This window comes from Maniola jurtina, chromosome 16, assembly GCF_905333055.1.
Source record: "Maniola jurtina chromosome 16, ilManJurt1.1, whole genome shotgun sequence".
Taxonomy (NCBI): Eukaryota; Metazoa; Arthropoda; class Insecta; order Lepidoptera; family Nymphalidae; genus Maniola; species Maniola jurtina.
Window position 1 is genome coordinate 602,494 of NC_060044.1, and position 18,438 is coordinate 620,931.

Genomic DNA, 18,438 nt, shown 5'->3' on the forward strand with positions numbered 1-18,438 from the left:
TTGTTATTACGTAAAATTTATTATCAAAGTAAGACATGATATTATGGACAGACATTTTCTGCAGACGTTTAACGTACGTGTGATACAAAAGCATGTTAATCCACCTGTTGGTTGTTACGTATGATAACGTAAGACTACAGTTTGCCTTCATAAAAAGTATCGTATACTTCGTACTTATAAATACTCTGATAAAACATTTCATAAAATTCGCTTGGAGTCTTCAGTGTAAGTGAATATGGATTGTGTAAAATTAAAAGTGAACGGTGTTGAATGCTCAGGTAACTAGGTATACCTGCCTACTATAATTATTAGGTGTTCGCGATTTTACGTAAAGTACGCGACAAGTTGAGATGGCAATCGGGTTATGAGGCGGGGAGACGACCTTCACACCCGCAACGTAGCGGGCTAGCGGGGGCTGTGCGGGTGTGCGGGGCGTTCCAACCCCGGTTGCCATCTCCATCTGTCGCGCACTATAATAGGTGTTGTGTGTAAATGTGTCATGTGTCATCATCATCAACCTGTTTGAGTCATAATTCACTACGCTGGCCAAGTGCAGATCTGCCCACTTCACACACTTTTGAAAAAATTATGGAGAACTCTCAGAAATGCAGGGTTTCTCACAATTCTTCCTTCACCGTTAGGTAAAACAAGGTGATGTTTTTCTAGCTCCAAAAAATTAGAGATGCATGCCCGGGACTGAACCCGGAACATCAGAATACGAGACTGACGTCTATAGAACTTCTATAGACTATCACCACTTTTTCAAGATGACAATTAGTACAATGTCGTGCAGAAACCAAAGAGGTTTAATAAAAACTGCCATACCCCCTTCCTGGTTAGCCTACGTCCATCATAGGCTACATTATCACTTACCACCAGGAGAGATTGCAGTCAAGGGCTAACTTGTATCTGAAAAACCGGCCAAGTGCGAGTCAGACTCGCGCAGTGAGGGTTCCGTACTCGGGTATTTTTTCCAACATTTTGCACGATAAATCAAAATCTATTATGTATAAAAATAAATAAAAATCTGTTTTAGAATGTTCAGGTAAAGCCATTTCATATACCCCACTTGGTATAGTTATCTTATTTGAAAATTGAAACACATTTTAATTTTTTTTTAATGCTTTAACCACAAATTCGCGGTTTTCGGATTTATTCCTTTACTTGTGCTATAAGACCTACCTACCTGCCAAATATGATTCTAGGTCAACGGGAAATACCCTATAGGTTTCTTGACAGACAGACAGACAGAAATACAACAAAATGATCCTATAAGGGTTCCGTTTTTCCTTTTGAGGTACGGAACCCTAAAAATAAGGATTTATTGATTGATTGAAATCCTCTTTTATTCAAACAGTTGGCAAAGATGTATCTTCCACCACGTCTCTGCTGGAGTACCTCCGAAGGTACCTCGAGCTGCGAGGCACAAAGTACATGTGTCTGGAAGGGGGGTGTGGAGCCTGCATCGTCAGTGCTGTTATGGGCCCTGGTCAATCTCCGCAGGCCGTCAATGCTGTATGTATTTATACAGGCTGTAACCAAAACCTAGCAAAAACGAAGACACAACCACAAAAAAACAACTTCTTCTTTAAAAAAGATAGAAGATCTAATAAAACTGATAGTGGAAATCTATCATCAGGCTCTTGTTACATTATTTTTGAAAAACACTTATAAAACAGAGCAAATTAATCCAAATTCATCACCCCGTCTTCTCGCTTGCTAGCTATTTTTAACCCCCGACCCAAAAAGAGGGGTGTTATAAGTTTGACGTGTGTATCTGTGTATCTGTCTGTGGCATCGTAGCTCCTAAACTAATGAACCGTTTTTAATTTAGTTTTTTTTTGTTTGAAAGGTGGCTTGATCGAGAGTGTAGCTATAATCCAAGAAAATTGATTCAGTTAGTTTGAAAGTTATCAGCTCTTTTCTAGTTACTGTAAACTTCACTTGTGGGTGTTATAAATTTTTAATATACACTTGTTATTTAAAAAAAAACGAATGTCTAACCATTTACTGTCTTCATCATAAGAGATGCTTAGTGATACCATAATCATACAACGTGTCTGCAAGATTTAACAATTGAAAATAACCGAAAAATCAGTCACCAATTTTGAGAACACAGGAATATTTACTATCAAATTCAATAAAAAGTTGTCAAAAAAGTGCAAGCTGTTTGTCTAAACGCAGTATATTCTATGAGTATAGTTACCTATATTTGTAATTCAAATTCTTTCAGTGCTTGGTGTCAGTCACTTCATGTCATGGTTGGGACATCACAACCATTGAGCAAGTTGGAAACCGCCTGAAAGGTTATCATCCTTTACAAACAACTCTCGCAGAATACAATGGGACTCAGTGCGGCTACTGTACACCGGGATGGGTGATGGCTATGTACTCGTGAGTATCTGCTTTGTATTCTCCTTTTACATTACATGGGCTTAGCGACAGTAATTCCTATTGAACGGAATGATAAAAACCTAGTTTGTAGCACGCTTGACCAGAAGATGCTTATTCACTCTTATTTTTAAGATTAAAGCGTGCCATTCACGGACACCAGAAGAACATTCCATTCTTACTGTTCCTCTGTGGTTCGTAGTGTCAGAAACGTTGAAGACAAGATAAAGTTCAAACTAAAACTCGACTGCGATCGTCTCAATAAACGCTGAAATATTTGAGTGAAATTGTTTTTCTGTCGCTTGGTATATTTTAATGTTGTTGTAAATTAATATTCATGAGCTCAATTTTTTTTCCTCTTTCATTTGACTTGAACAAAACATCCTTGAAGAATGACTTGTTGTTAAATCACTGGCACACTACTAGGATAACCCGCTCGCCATCACCACCATCACTAGGAGGACCATCGCACGACAATATTGCTTTTTATGAGTATCTTGCTAAGAAGGATTGAGTATTTTGACCTAGAATTAGTAGATAGAAAGTATAATTTACCAATTTTACACGTTTCATACTATAGATTATTTTCAGTCTGTTGAAAAGTGAACCCAAATTAACGATGCTAGATGTAGAGCAACAGCTTTCGGGAAACTTATGCCGTTGCACTGGATACAGATCAATTTTCGATGCATTCAAAAGATTCGCTTGTGATGCTCCTGTGCGAATAGAAATACCTGATATCGAGGAATTGTGCAATAAAACTCGAGATTCATGCTCGGGAAGGGATTGCAAGAATTACGACTGGTGTTTTGTATCTAACGATGATATCGAAGATAGAATTTTGTGTATTGAACTGAAAGATGGTAGACGATGGTTTAGGGCACGAACAGTGGCTGATATATTTCAAGTTTTGGCTACCCAGGGAGTTGATTCTTATATGCTTGTTGCAGGAAATACTGGGAAAGGTAACTTTAAGATTTTTTTTATCCAGAAACATTTTAGACTTGTCATAAGATTAGACATACCTAGTCATAAGATTATTAGCGAATAGCTATGGAGGCTTTGATTTGTACAGTTACCTCGATCAATTCTATGAATTTGCAAACAAAAAGCGCGGAAATGTCCTAATCGAGAATACAAGACAAACTACCAATATAACAGGATCATTTTGCGCACTCCTTCTTATGTTAAACGCGCAGCTATTAATGTTTAAAAGTAACACGTACTTACTTATTAAAATTATGCATTAGTCATAACATGTTAGTCATATCTGGTGGGAGGCTTGGGCCGCGGCTAGTTACCACCCTACTGGCAAAGCCGTACTGCCAAGCGATTTAGCGTTCCGGTATGTTGCCGTGTAGAAACCAACGGAGTAGTATAATGGGTTTAATGAAAACTGCCATACCCCTTCCAGATTAGCCCGCTGCCATTTTGGACAGCATCATAACTTACTACCAGAAGTGATTGTATCTGAATTAAAAAAAATATATATAATTTTTTGCAGGAGCATATCCAGTTATTGAATACCCACGTATACTTATCGATATCAGTGGAGTATCTGAAATTAAAGGCTACATTTTCGACCAGAATCTAGTTGTTGGAGCTGGAACAACCCTGACAGAGTTCATTGAAATATTACGAGAAGCATCTGATACAGAATATTTTGAGTATCTTAAAATTTTAATTGAGCATATTCAGTTTGTTGCACATGTATCCATTAGAAATGTGAGTGTAATTGAAGAGTAGCCAACTGATAGAATATAATAGAATAGAATAGATTTTTATTCAAATAAACTTATACAAGTGCTTTTGAATCGTCGAAATAATTTACCATTGGTTCGGAATGCCGTTCCTACCGAGAAGAACCAGCAAGAAACTCGGTGATAGATGTTTGCATGTAGTATTTTTGCTGAAGGATACTAATAAAGACAACATAAAACTAGGTATAGGAGTACCAAAGTATTGCGATAAATAATTCAATAAGTTTTAGACATTAAAAGTTAATTCCATTAATTGAACTCAGATTTTTCAGCTCATATTACCGAATATTTATTTTTATACCAGCATCTGTGTTTGCTTAGTACATATTCTTTAGTTCAAATTCAAAGGCACGTGATAAAATGGTTATTAATTAAAGATCTTACGTAATTAAATCCTTAAACTAATTTTTTCTTTTTACTCTTCTAATCTATACATAAAATAAATAATAATATGTCAGTTTAATAATTATGTATTCTTAGTTATAAGTTATCGCATTTTTATGAAGAAATTATTTAACTATTTCAGATAGGAACAATTGCAGGAAATTTGATGTTAAAACATGCTCATCGAGAGTTTCCATCGGATATTTTCCTTCTTCTTGAGACTATAGGGGCGCAGTTAACTATAAGTAAGCAGACATTACTGTGCATTATATTATTATGTGATACATACGTCTTGATCAATTATTTTTAATGATCTATAGGTTTTCTGTTTGCAGTATTAACGTTTAATGATAAAATGTCTTTGTTTTATTTTATCTTTATTTTTATTCTGTGTATAATATAATATTTGTAACAGAAAATTATTTTACAGTAGTTAATTTTTATGCTAACTTAATAATTATTAGGTTATTTGACATGTCCGACAACAATATAATTATAATGTCTGTTGTTACAGTTTCTACAACTGGCACTAAAAAAATTATTACCATGGATGATTTTCTTGTTGAAGATATGAAAGGGAAGGTTATATTGAATGTGTTGATGCCACCATTCAGTAAAGAAAATAAATTAGTTACATACAAGGTAAAATATAAAATTATTTGTTCACTTAGTTAGTCTTTTGATAAAACAAATGACTTGAGCAACTTTGTTTTAGATAGCAGCACGAGCTAGAAATTCACATGCAATAGTAAACGCTGGTTTTTTGTATGAAGTTGATGGAGATAATAGAGTGGTTAATTGTAGAATTGTTTACGGTGATTTGTCACCAAATTTCAACAGGGCTATACAAACTGAGACATATTTAATTGGCAAAATTCTTTTTAATAATGATACTTTGCAAAAAGCTTTAAATGTGTTATCAAAGGAACTTATAGTTATAGATATGCCACCTGAACCTTCAATAAAATATCGAAGAAAACTAGCACTTGGATTATTTTACAAGGTAAGAAAAAACTTATTGTTTAATAATAATGTAGAAAACAAATATGTATAGATAAGAAAGAATAAATTGACTGGCTGAGAGTAGGTAGAGTCCTATGACCTAATATTGCCTTAAAATGCTCAAGAGAAATAAATTCAGTTCGATTCGTTTTATTTCGTTTCTTGACTACACGTAGGCCCTACAATAGTTAAGAACTTTTAGAACTTCCATTTCACTGGAGTAGAATTTCTTAGTCGCGTTATCTTTATTCACCATTATTTCATTACTAAAATCTCAGCCAAGCTAGTTCAGTTGCATCTAATTCATAGTGCCAAAGAATCAGAAATTTCTTTATTCGCGAGATGTGCTCAAAATGCCATATCCAGAAGAAATGATGTGCGATTTTGTTAGTTTTTATATTATTTATGTTTGACTAACTTGTGATTCTGATTTGAAGGGTCTTCTATCACTGTGCCCACAAAATATATTGAATCCACGATACAGATCGGGTGCTATAAAATTACCAGAAACTCGCCCTACCTCGTCAGGATTTCAGTCTTTTACGACTGATCCAACTATTTGGCCAATCAATCAGCCCTTACCCAAAGCGGAAGCTCTGGTGAGATAAAAATAAACTAATCAATCTTAATAATATATTATTAGTTGTTTTATACCTTAGTTATTGTCTATCAGAAATAATTGCAAAATAATTAATAAAAAATGGCAAATATTGTTTATTTTTTATTTTGACTTATTGGTTACAAACTTACTAATTCAAACTGTATTTATCAGTTACAATGTGCAGGAGAAGCAAAATATACTGACGACATACCGAAATTGCCAAGGGAAGTTTTTGCGGCATTTGTTCTCAGCACCGTAGCATTAGGAACTATTTCGAGTATAGATGCCACGGAAGCATTAGTAAGTAAACCTTAAGAAGAAGATAATATTAATACTTCACTTTCATTCATTAATAACAGACACAAATTCTACTCTAATTTTAAAATTAACTTTAATAGATTAAGTCTATAAATAATTTTAATATTTTTATAGCAACAAAAGGGAGTTATAGCATTTTATACGGCAAAAGATATCCCTGGTCTAAATTCATTTACGTCACCTGATGTAACTGAATATACAGCAGATGAAGAAATACTTTGCAGTGGAGAAGTACAATATTACAATCAACCAATAGGAATCTTAGTAGCCGATACATTTCACTTGGCGAACAAAGCTTCACAGCTGGTTAAAGTAGCTTATAGTAATGTCAGAAATCCAGAAGTTGACATACGGGTAAATAAAAAAAATCCCCAAAGAACTACGTTTTTTTCATCTATACCAGCAGCTAGGACAGGCAATGAAGTTACTAAAATTATAAAAGGTAGCCGTACGATATTATGGCAATATCACTTTTGTATGGAAACGATAGCGTGTGTATCCTTGCCAACTGAAGAGGGATTGAAAGTCCATCCGACTTCTCAATACATAGATGCAAGTCAATTCCATGCGGCTAGTTGCTTAAATATTGAAGAAAGCAGGTAAGCTTAGTGTTTTTTGTTTTTAAAGTTTTACTTCAAAAGAGTTTTATAAATTTCCACTTTAAGTGAAAAAAAATAATTGACATAATTTTCCGACAATTAATGTAGAATATTTTACATTCCTGTTGATGGCAGATGGACTTATAGTCGTGTATTCAGATCACGAACAAGCTGGCTGGCTGCACAGGTATCCAAAGTCGACAAGGCGTTTATCGAACATTGACTTCTCCAATGGTTCTTGCACATGTTTTGTGTTGTTCAGAATAATGCTGTTTATTTGCAAAGTTAAAACAATAATTTTCATTGAACGTCTATTATATAAATTGTTAAAGCTGCTTAATTGTCTGTCATTCAATACAATACAAAAATAATATATTATCGAATAATAGTATTATAATTGGAAAAATAAATAAATGAAAAATTCTTTGCCGATTAGTCAGTATTGTAAAATAACATTCTGAAAATCAGTACTGATAAGGGCCATAATGTAATTTCACAGAATATATAATCCAGAAAAGGTACGTAGTTCCCCGTCCTTTAGTTTGACTAGTCTTGGTGGGGGCACTGCCGTGCCCCCTGATAGGAGTGGAGTCCATTTTGGTACCACACACCACGCATCTTCTTCTTTCTTTCTTTCTTCCTTCTGGGCTGGTTTTCCCACTTAAACGTTTCCGTCCGCCATCCGTTAGCCATCCAAGCTCACTCCAGAAGCCGAGTAGACCGTCCAGGTTGCTGAGAGCATGAAATGAGGTTGGGGATCCCAAATGGCGTTCTCGTTGTTCTGCTATGCCCGTGCACTCCAGGAGCACGTGCGTCGGTGTTTCATCGACCTCCATGCACAGACCATGCATCTTATTTCGAACAATTATTATTATTATTTTATTTGTACTTTTTTTGGCACCAAATAAACACTTTTTCGTTCTTTCTTCTTTCTGTTACTTCAATATTTTAGGGTAGATGTCGAGGTACGTCGCCTTGGTGGCAGCTTTGGTGCGAAGCTTTCGAGGCAGAATATGGTGATGACTGCCTGTACGTTAGTTACATACAAATTGAACCGACCCTGCAGATTTGTTTTACCTCTAAGTAGTCAAACACGAGCATTAGGGAAGAGAATGCCATCTTCGACAGATTATGAGGTAGTTTGAGTGTGTTTCTTTTATATGAGATTTCTTCTTTTGCGTCTGTCCTTAGTTTTTTTTATTTTTTTCTATGTGTTCTCCAGAATGTATTTCAAACTTCACTATAGCTAGTTTTTTCGCTAGTAAGTTACATGGCTAGAAAAATACCGAAGCGGTGACGACCTAGTGGTTGTTCTCCAATTTGGAGGGTACAGAGAGGTCTGGGGTTCAATCACATGTTATAGCGGTGAAAGAAAACTTCGTGAGCAAACCTGCATGCCTGAAAGTTATCCATAATATTCTCAAAAGTATGTGAAGTCTGTCAATCTGCATTTGGAGTGGTAGACTATGGCCTATTACAAACATTTTTTTATTTTTACTTACGATGGTCACTTTTATAATTGAAGTAACAAGTCCGGGTGACATAGGCTACCTTTTTTACAAAAAAATCAACCTGAGGGATGTTACATCCATAAAAGTGGAGTTCTCCAAAAATTTTTTTTGCTTTTGTGTCGAGTGGGATATCAAATGAAAGAGGAAAAAAATTGAGTTCACAAACACAAAATATATAGCACAATGTTAAAATACACCGAGTGACAGAAAGACAATTTTACAATACCTATTGGTTCGGTAGTTCGCAGTAAGGAGTCGGGTTTTAGTGCTGTTTGCCTATTATACTTGTTTATTATATTTTCTAAGTGATTTTTATTTTTATTAACTTGATTCTCAGATTGGTGTCAATGAAAATGGAGTCGTCCAGTATCTTAATTTTGACTTGTACAATGATAACGGTTTCGTAATTAACGAACCGCTCGTAGGATTAACACTTGATGTATTTTCTAACTGCTATAACCAAGAAGCATGGGCATACAGGTGTTTTAATGTAATTACTGATACTCATTCTAACACCTGGTTTCGTGCACCAGGTAATATAAATATTTAATTATAAAGTGTACAACACTTTATTAATTGTTTTATATTTTTAATTAAATTTAACAGGAACCTTAGAGGCTATTTCTAGTACGGAGGAAATGATGGAGAGGATATCCTATGAGCTTGGTATAGATCCCTTGCAAGTTCGGTTGAATAACTTAAACAGAACAAAGTATAGTGATCTTGATGAAATGGTTAACACTCTTGTAGCAGATTCGAATTACAATGAAAGAAGAATTGCTGTAAATCATTTTAACGTAGAAAATCGATGGAAGAAAAGAGGTTTGAGGTTTATTCTTATGAAATGGTTAAGTACAGCTCCATTTTTCCTTAATATCACAATGTCAGTTTTCCATGGGGATGGCTCTGTCGCTATAGTTCATGGTGGCTCAGAAATGGGTCAAGGAATAAATACCAAAGCTATACAAGTATGTGCTTTCTTTCTAAAGATACCACTAAGTAAAATATTTATTAAACCAAATACTGCAATGTTAAATCCAAACAACTCTCGTACAGCGGGAAGTATGACATCACAGAATGTTCAAATTGGAGTTCAAAGATGTTGTGAACAATTGCTTGAAAGGCTGAAGCCAATAAAGGAAAGTATGGTGAACCCAACATGGGAAGAACTTATAACCCAAGCATATCTGGGTGGAATCAACTTACAGGCTAATGCTTATGTAGATGCTAATGATGTGAACGATTTCAACGTTTACGGTGTAACTTTGGCCGAAGTTGAAGTTGATACTTTGACAGGACAATTCCAAATATTAAGAGTTGATTTATTAGAAGATGTAGGGCGTAGTGTGAATCCTGACATTGATATAGGACAAGTAAGTATAACAAGTGTAAATTAAACATTTATAACACCCCCGACAAGTGAAAGTTACAGTAACTAGAAAAGAGCTGATAACTTTCAAACGGCTGAACCGATTTTCTTGGATTAAAGCTAAGAACACTCTCGATCAAGCCACCTTTCAAACAAAAAAAAACTAAATTAAAATCGGTTCATTAGTTTAGGAGCTACGATGCCACAGACAGATACACAGATACACACGTCAAACTTATAACACCCCTCTTTTTGGGTCGGGGGTTAAAAACAACAATTGGTTTAAAAACGATAATATTTTTGGTTCTTTACAGGTAGAAGGAGCTTTTATAATGGGTGTCGGATATTTTACATGTGAAGAGATTGTATTTGACCATACAACAGGAGAATTACTAACAGATCGAACATGGAACTATTTCGTACCAGGAGGAACAGATATCCCACAGGACTTGAGAATATATTTCAGGAAAAAATCATATTCCAATGATGCAATTTTAGGATCAAAATGTAATTATCAAAATTATTTTTGTTACTACTCAACATTATTATATGTTATGCAATTTTTAAGATAATAATTATACCAGCTCTATTAGCCGTTATGTTGATAAGCATAATAATGGGTTTATATAAAACATTTTTGATTATAATATTGTGACGTTACTGTTTAAATATATACGCATTATATATTTTCAGTAACATCTGAACCAGCAACGTGTATGGGAGTGGTTATACCTCTTGCTTTGCGAGAAGCTATTACTTCATCAAGGCTGGAATCTGGTTTGCCTTCAAAAACTTGGTTTAATATAGGTAAAATTTTACAACATTTTATCTTTATCCTTTTGGGCATTTTTTTATAAAAAAGAGGATGCTTCGCATTTGAATATTCGGAAGCAAAGTTTAAAGGAAGTAGAACTACTTTTTTAGAGTTCCATATCTGTAGATTAGGTACATTATTTTCTTTTGTCGTTTCAGATGGGCCTTATACCGTTGAAAAAATCTGTTTGGCTTGTGAGACCAAACTGGAGGATTTCAAATTCTATTGATAACAATTTTTTTTATTGTGGAAACAGAGCAATGGTGAGGTCTAGGTTGGAGTGTGCATGTCTAGAAGAAACGCGGATATCGGAAGGGCATTCCACACCTAAGCGATAAGAGAGTAAGAATAGATTGGATGTCGAACACTAAGTAGAGCACATAATATTGTATTATGTATTAAGAGTGCCAGCGGTTTTTTTTTTAAATTCAGATTCAGGGGTGTAGCAATTTTAATTAAACCCATACCCCTTTGGTTTCTACGCGACATCGTGCCGGAACGCTAAATCACTTGGCGACACGGCTTTGCTGGTAGGGTGGTAACTGGCCATGGCAGAAGCCTCCCACCAGACAGAGAACCCGGGACCTCCCACTAATAAGACCTCAGTGCTTACCACTGCGCCAGGGAGGCCGTTCACGATTTCTCGCTGTTCTGGGGTACAATCTATACTAATAAATAAAATTGGAGTGTCTGTCTGTAATTTCGAAATAACTACCTCATATTAAGCTCAAATGGTTATTTGAACGATACCAACACTGAATCACACGTTTTTAAAATTTTTGTCTGTCTGTCTGTCTGTCTGTCTGTCTGTCTGTTTGAAAAGGCTAATCTTCGGAACGGCTGGACCGATTTTGACGGGGTTTTCACAGACAAGTAGAGGATTGATCAGGGAGTAAAATAGGCTACTTTTTTAACCGACTTTCACAAAGGGAGTTGTGTTTTTCTTCCTATGTACACCGAAATCTCCGAGATTTCTGAACCGATTTGCGTAATTTTTTTTTTAATCGATAGAGGAACTTTGTGACAACTTTCCCACGGGATTTCAGACCCTAAATCCACGCGGGCGAAGCTGCGGGCATCAGCTAGTTAATAATAATTTTATTCATGAGTGATCGAATCCTTTTTAACCCCCAACCCAAAAAGAGGGGTGTTATAAGTTGACGTGTGAATCTGTGTATCTATCTGTGGCATCGTAGCTCCTAAACTAGTGAACCGATTTTAATTTTTTTTTTTTGTTTGAAAGGTGGCTTGATCGATTAGCTATAATCCAAGAAAATCGGTTCAGTCATTTGAAAGTTATCAGCTCTTTTCTAGTTACAGTAACCTTCACTTGTCGGGGGTGTTATAAATTTTTAATTTACACTTCTATCCTATTATGGCTGCTTTAATTTTTAACATTACTGTGAGATTAACTCTTTTTGTTTATTATTAGTGTTTATTTAACCTGCATGTTTCCAAATTGTAATTATTGATTAAATGTTGGCTATTTTTATTTGTTTTCTTTTAGTTTTTAACGAGTAGCATCCATTGTTCTACAACTACGCTCCCCTCTCAATTACATTCAAGTGCCGAAAGATCCTTGTACGTACTGTACTAGGATAACATCACCGCTTAACCCATAGAAATATAAATCTATGACTACCGGTAATAATAAGTGTTAGGTAGGTAAGTCGGTACATAGTCTTAACAGACTACTCAAAAATGCCCGTGGGAACTCAATGATTTTCCGGGATAAAAAGTAACCTATATGTTAATCCAGGGTATAATCTATCTCCATTTCAAATTTCAGCCAAATCCATCCCGTAGTTTTTGTGTGAAAAAGTAACAAACACACACACGCACAAACTTTCGCCTTAATAATATTAGTGTGATTTAAATATGGATAGTTTCATTTCAAGTTGCAACTTTGTAATATTCCAATGGACGTATCCCAAGCAAAACAGGGCGTTTTCTTTGAAAATGATCCAATTAGCATGAGTAGTTCCGCACCGCAGCTGATCGCAGTCATGCGGCAATCTACCAACAGCACATCAGCGCACGTTCCGCACGCGCCGCACCGACGACCGCACCGACGACCGCACCGACGATGCACCAAATCAGAGTTGGTTAGGTTATTACACCCTTTCTAACTAGTCATTATAATAATATCCTCTGTAACGTGGTTGCCTGACAGAGATCGCTTCAAAGCAATAAAGTCGCCAAATTGTACTACTTACTATTTTAGCTAGAACTTTAGAACTTATTTATTATTAGAAAAAGGTTATATTTTAAAGTCAAATTGATGCTGTACAATGCTCTTGCCGACTCCATAATTGCTTATGGGTTGAGTAGCTATGGTCGAACCGACAAGTCGCACTTACAACATGTTTATCAGTTGCAAATAAGGATTTTAAAAACCATTGTTCCTCTAAATATTAAACTACTCGCAAAAAATAATGAAAATCTTATATTTAAGTATTGTAAAGTAATTAATATTTATGACAAAGTTCAATTTACGCTTCTGAAAGAACAATTTTTTAATTCAGCCATACAAAAGGAAGTCATTAACAAAATACAGACCCGCAAAGTAACTCAAACAAAACTAGTTACCATCTTTGCAAAAAAAAATATATGGTGAGCGCACCAGCGCGTACATGATCCCTCGCCTAATAAATAGTTTAGATAATACTTTTAGGTCAGGACTTACCGAATTTAACTTTAAACACTAGTTAAAATTATACTTTCTAAACAAATCTTAAAAATTCCCATTTTTAACCCCCGACCAAAAAAGAGGGGTGTTATAAGTTTGACGTGTGTATCTGTGTATCTGTCTGTGGCATCGTAGCTCCTAAACTAATGAACCGATTTTAATTTAGTTTTTTTGTTTGAAAGGTGGCTTGATCGAGAGTGTTCTTAGCCATAATTCAAGAAAATCGGTTCAGCCGTTTGAAAGTTATCAGCTCTTTTCTAACTATTACCTACTGTAACCTTCACTTGTCGGGGGTGTTTTAAATTTTTAATTTACACTTGTTGAAAAATTAAATAGAACAAATTATTATCTCGTAACATTACCTAGTGCTTCTATAAATAATGTATATATTATTTATGGAAGCACTAGATACCCTAAATTGATTAATGGACGGAATGATGCGCAACAATAGTAAACCTTAGTGGTTTTTTTGTTATGTTGAAAGCAGATTGTAAAACATTCAATATTTGATAATTAATAAAAAAAAAGCTATGTAATGTTTTATTTTTGTTTCTTTTGTATACTTATTTCTATTTCTATTCTATTCTATTTCCACGCGGATGAAGTCGCGGGCACTATTATATGAAGCACAGCGCTCACCACTGAGCCAGGAAGGTCGATAGAGTCTCAAACATTCGTTACCTAAGACCCATTATGCACGGTCGACTAGTCGCCCGGCAGCTCGGTCGACGGCAACCATTGAAATCTGTAATTTATGTGAAAGTTGCCGTGTGTTCTTATATGGACGAAGTTGCAGCGACTGCGTGGCTGCATATACACACAACGACTTGCATAATATAATTTACAGATGCTAACGATCGCCGTCAACTGAGTTGCCGGGCGACTGTAATGGGTCTAAGACACAGTTCATGACAGCTAGGGAGCTTGTAACAAAATATCGAGGCTTTGACGTCACTGACAGGCGTCAAATGTTACCTACATTTGACGCTAGGTAGCCTAAAAATCACCTATTTTTCTTTGTCACCTATGGCACAGTTCACAACAGTTAGGGAACTTCTATAGTTAGGGAGTTTGTAACAAAATATCGAGGCTTTGACGTCACTGACAGGCTTCAAATGTTACCTACATTTGACGCTAGGTAGCCTATGAATCACCTATTTTGCTGTCACCTATTACATACACAGTTCAAACATCTAACAACACATCGAGATTTCGACGTCACTCGCAGGCGTCAAAATACGTGCATTTGACGCAGATAACCCTAAAATAGCCCTATTTTTTTCAATTTTACGTCACCACTAATATTTGACAAATCATCGGTTCAGGGTCAAACGGAGAGTTCCCTCCGTTCCCTCACTCTAGTTCTCAGTTATAGATACGTGCCTAGACGTGATAGTGGGCAGACATTTCATACATCACTTTCACCGTACGTGGTGGTACAAATGCATGCGTCAAATACCTAACATTGCATATTATGATGACGTAAGACAATTCAGTTGTTAATTTTGTTAATTTAAATACGCTGACAGAAACGTTTCATGCAATTCGCTTGAAGTCTTTGGTGTGACCGAATATGGACTGTGTTACATTTAAAGTGAACGGAGTTGAGTGCTCAGGTAACTATACTATTTTTTTTTATCGATTACCAGTTAGCCGTTGACTGCAATCTCACCTGGTGGTAAGTAATTATATAGCCTAAGGTTAATGTTATCTACGAATGACGTTCGGTTACTTCTTCCTTATTAGCTCGTTTCCTTGAACAGAGTATTAGGTGTCCTTCGCCGACTGACTATACAGTGAATGAATATATTGTATTTAGTATTGGATAAGGAAAGTAGGTTACCTAATGTAAGTAGTTTATAGATTAGTAAACTATTTTTATGTGACTTTTGTGCATTATGATGAATATTTTAAAAAACCCGGCCAAGTGCGAGTCAGATTCGCGCCCCGAGGGTTCGGTACTCGGGTATTTTTCCGACATTTTGCATGATAAATCAAAAACTATTAAGCATTACAAAAAACAACTGTTTTAGAATCTACGGCGAGTACCTTATAGGTTTTCTTGACAGATACAGACAGACAGACAACAAAGTGATCCTATAAGGGTTCCGTTTTTCCTTTTGAGGTACGGTACCCTAAAAAAGACGACCACGACGAAACTGGACTATTGAAAAGTGATTAAAATTTATCCAATTTAATAAAATAAATAAATAGTTAAATAAAAGTTTATTTAGCTCAATTACAGAATCAAAAAAAAAACAGATAACAACAAATAAAGGTTTAATGTTTATTTGTAATCCTCTTCTATTCAAACAGTTGGCAAAGATGTGTCTTCCACCACGACTCTGCTGGAGTACCTCCGAAGGTACCTCGAGCTGCGAGGCACGAAGTACATGTGCCTGGAGGCAGGCTGCGGAGCCTGCATTGTTAGCATCGTCAAGTGTCCTGGTCAACGCCCGCAATCTGTAAATGCTGTAAGTTCTATGATATACAAGGTGTTTTTTTAACTTGGACAGTATGGGGAAATCTGAAACCATAGAAGATACAGGGAATGCGTCTTAGGAACCATTTGCTCTTTTTTTATGAAAACAATTTTGGTGGAGTCCATTTTTTGGTTAAGCGTGTGTTGTACATAAAAATCAATGAAATTGACAAATTTTTTTTTAGTGCCGATCGACTCAATTTCATGTAAAGATCATTTCATTTTATCGAAAGAAAAAAATCGGGACAGCAGAAGTTAGTCTTTAACAAAATGTTAATATGAGCAAGTTAAATGAGCCCGCTTAAAAATAATTTACTTAATTGAATTTTTAATTCAATATTTGGTTTCGGGTCATCGTTCTACACTAAACCAGAATTTTAGATTTGTATCTCATTTCGTCTACGTGCTAGAGACTTGTGACACGCGAACACACAGACAAACAGACAGACAGCAGAGTGACATTAATAGGGCTCCGTTTTTACCCTTTGAGTACGGAACCCTAAAAAACTACACTCAAGGTGACAAAATGAATGCAAATGTCACAATGCATGTGCAAATATAGCATTTTATTATAATGTACTAACGAGTGAGTGTTCAATACACTGCTACATTTTATTAAAATAGTACAAGGTCTTTTTCAAAATTGATTTGAATTGTAAAAAATAATATAAGATTACTATAATTTGTCTAATGAAGGTAGTTAAAACAAATCGATATTTTGGGGAAAGGGGAGGTATTAGTCATAATTAGCATAGCTAATATTCTTTAAAAAAAAATTAGATTTTGCGATAGCAATCGTGCTCTAATTAAATCATTTATTTTTCCACTAGTTTTTTTAGATTAAAACCCTCGGATAACCTCTACGCGTTGGATCTGTGTTCTTCGCGTTGGACAGGAGTAGGGAGGACATTCCAGTAATTTGTTAAAAGTAAATGATACCTACCTGCTTTGCTGAGTGACGCCCATTCATCTTTTTCTGGATTTCTTTGTATCTATATTGTTAGTATTAGTTTCATTGTCACTCTAGCCTATATTATTATGGGAATTTTTGTTTTAGTGCATGGTGACAGTTACGTCATGTCAAGGTTGGGACATCACAACCATAGAGCAAGTCGGGAACCGCCTGAAAGGTTATCATCCTTTACAAACGACTCTCGCAAATTACAACGGGACTCAGTGCGGCTACTGTACACCGGGATGGGTGATGGCTATGTACTCGTGAGTGTCTGGCATTTTTTTTTAATTTCTAGACTAGTAAGTCTAGACTAGCGCTTGGCTGCAATCAGACTTACAGGCAAGTAATGATGCAGCCTAAGATGGAGCGCGCTCGTCTAGAAGATATACCAATTCACTCTTGACTTGAATATTACAATTGGAGGGGAAAACTTATGCATGAAGCGTTCCATATCCTAGCTGTTTGAATCAGAAACGAGGAGGCAAATCTGTGGAATTTCGACTGCGTACGGGTGCAAACCTTGGCCGTGTCTTTTTCTTATTCTTCTTGTTATTGTAAGATAGGGTTGAATTTGTCGAAAATCATGCTGAATGAAAATCAATGATAAAAATCTAGATTTTAAGCGTGCTTACCCAAAAGATGCCAATTCACTCAGACCTTGAAGTTATTCTAGTAATACGTGGCAAAAAACATGGACGCTTGAGAGGCAATTCACACCCCAGTGGTTCTTAGTATCAGAAATCTTGAACAAAAACTGTTCATAATATAGGCTTTTTTTTTTTTTTTTTTTAATAATTTTTAATTTATCGTGCAAAATGTTGGAAAAAAACCCGAGTACAGAACCCTCTGTGCGCGAGTCTGACTCCCACTTGGCCGGTTTTATTTCCTCTTTTCCCTTGTATCGTGCCATACAAAATTAATTATGTAGGTGCAGGTGATATAATTAGAAAGCATAATATAATAATTATTGTATATTCTTATTTTCTCTTTTTTACTGTTATCATAATAATTTTGAAACTTATCATTTAATGAAATATAATTTACGAGTTTTACATGTTTCTTATTGTAGATTATTTTCAGTCTGTTGAAAAGTGAGCCCAACCTAACGATGCTAGACATAGAGAGGTCCCTATCAAGCAACCTATGTCGTTGTACAGGATACAGGCCCATTTTCGATGCATTTAAAAGATTTGCTTCTGATGCTCCTGGGCGAATAGAAATATCTGATATCGAGGAATTGTGTAATAAAACCAAGGATACATGTTTGGGAAGAGACTGCAAGGATTACGACTGGTGTTTTGTGTCTAACGATGATTTGGAAGATGGAATTTTGTACATTGAACTGAAAGATGGCAGACAATGGTTTAGGGTACGAACCGTGGCAGATATACTCCAAGTTTTCCGTACTAAGGGTGTTGATTCTTATATGCTCGTTGCAGGAAATACTGGCAAAGGTAATAAGTTGGGTCTAACTTTTCAGATTTATGTGCGATTTAAGCAATTAACTTTCACGATAAAGGGTAGCAACATGAGTATGCCTGCATGCCTGAGAATTCTCTCATT

At 35.7% G+C, this 18,438-nt stretch overlaps 1 protein-coding gene across 1 annotated transcript in view; it reads left to right on the forward strand.

Annotated features, from left to right (window-relative positions):
• Positions 1–18,438, forward strand: part of LOC123873140 (xanthine dehydrogenase/oxidase-like) — a 110,799-nt gene that overhangs the window by 50,596 nt on the left and 41,765 nt on the right. Inside the window, 6 exon segments of the mRNA XM_045917854.1 lie at positions 1,358–1,515; positions 2,234–2,394; positions 2,983–3,356; positions 3,896–4,120; positions 15,755–15,912; positions 16,978–17,138. Of these exon segments, the coding sequence (XP_045773810.1) occupies positions 1,358–1,515; positions 2,234–2,394; positions 2,983–3,356; positions 3,896–4,120; positions 15,755–15,912; positions 16,978–17,138 (1,237 nt within the window).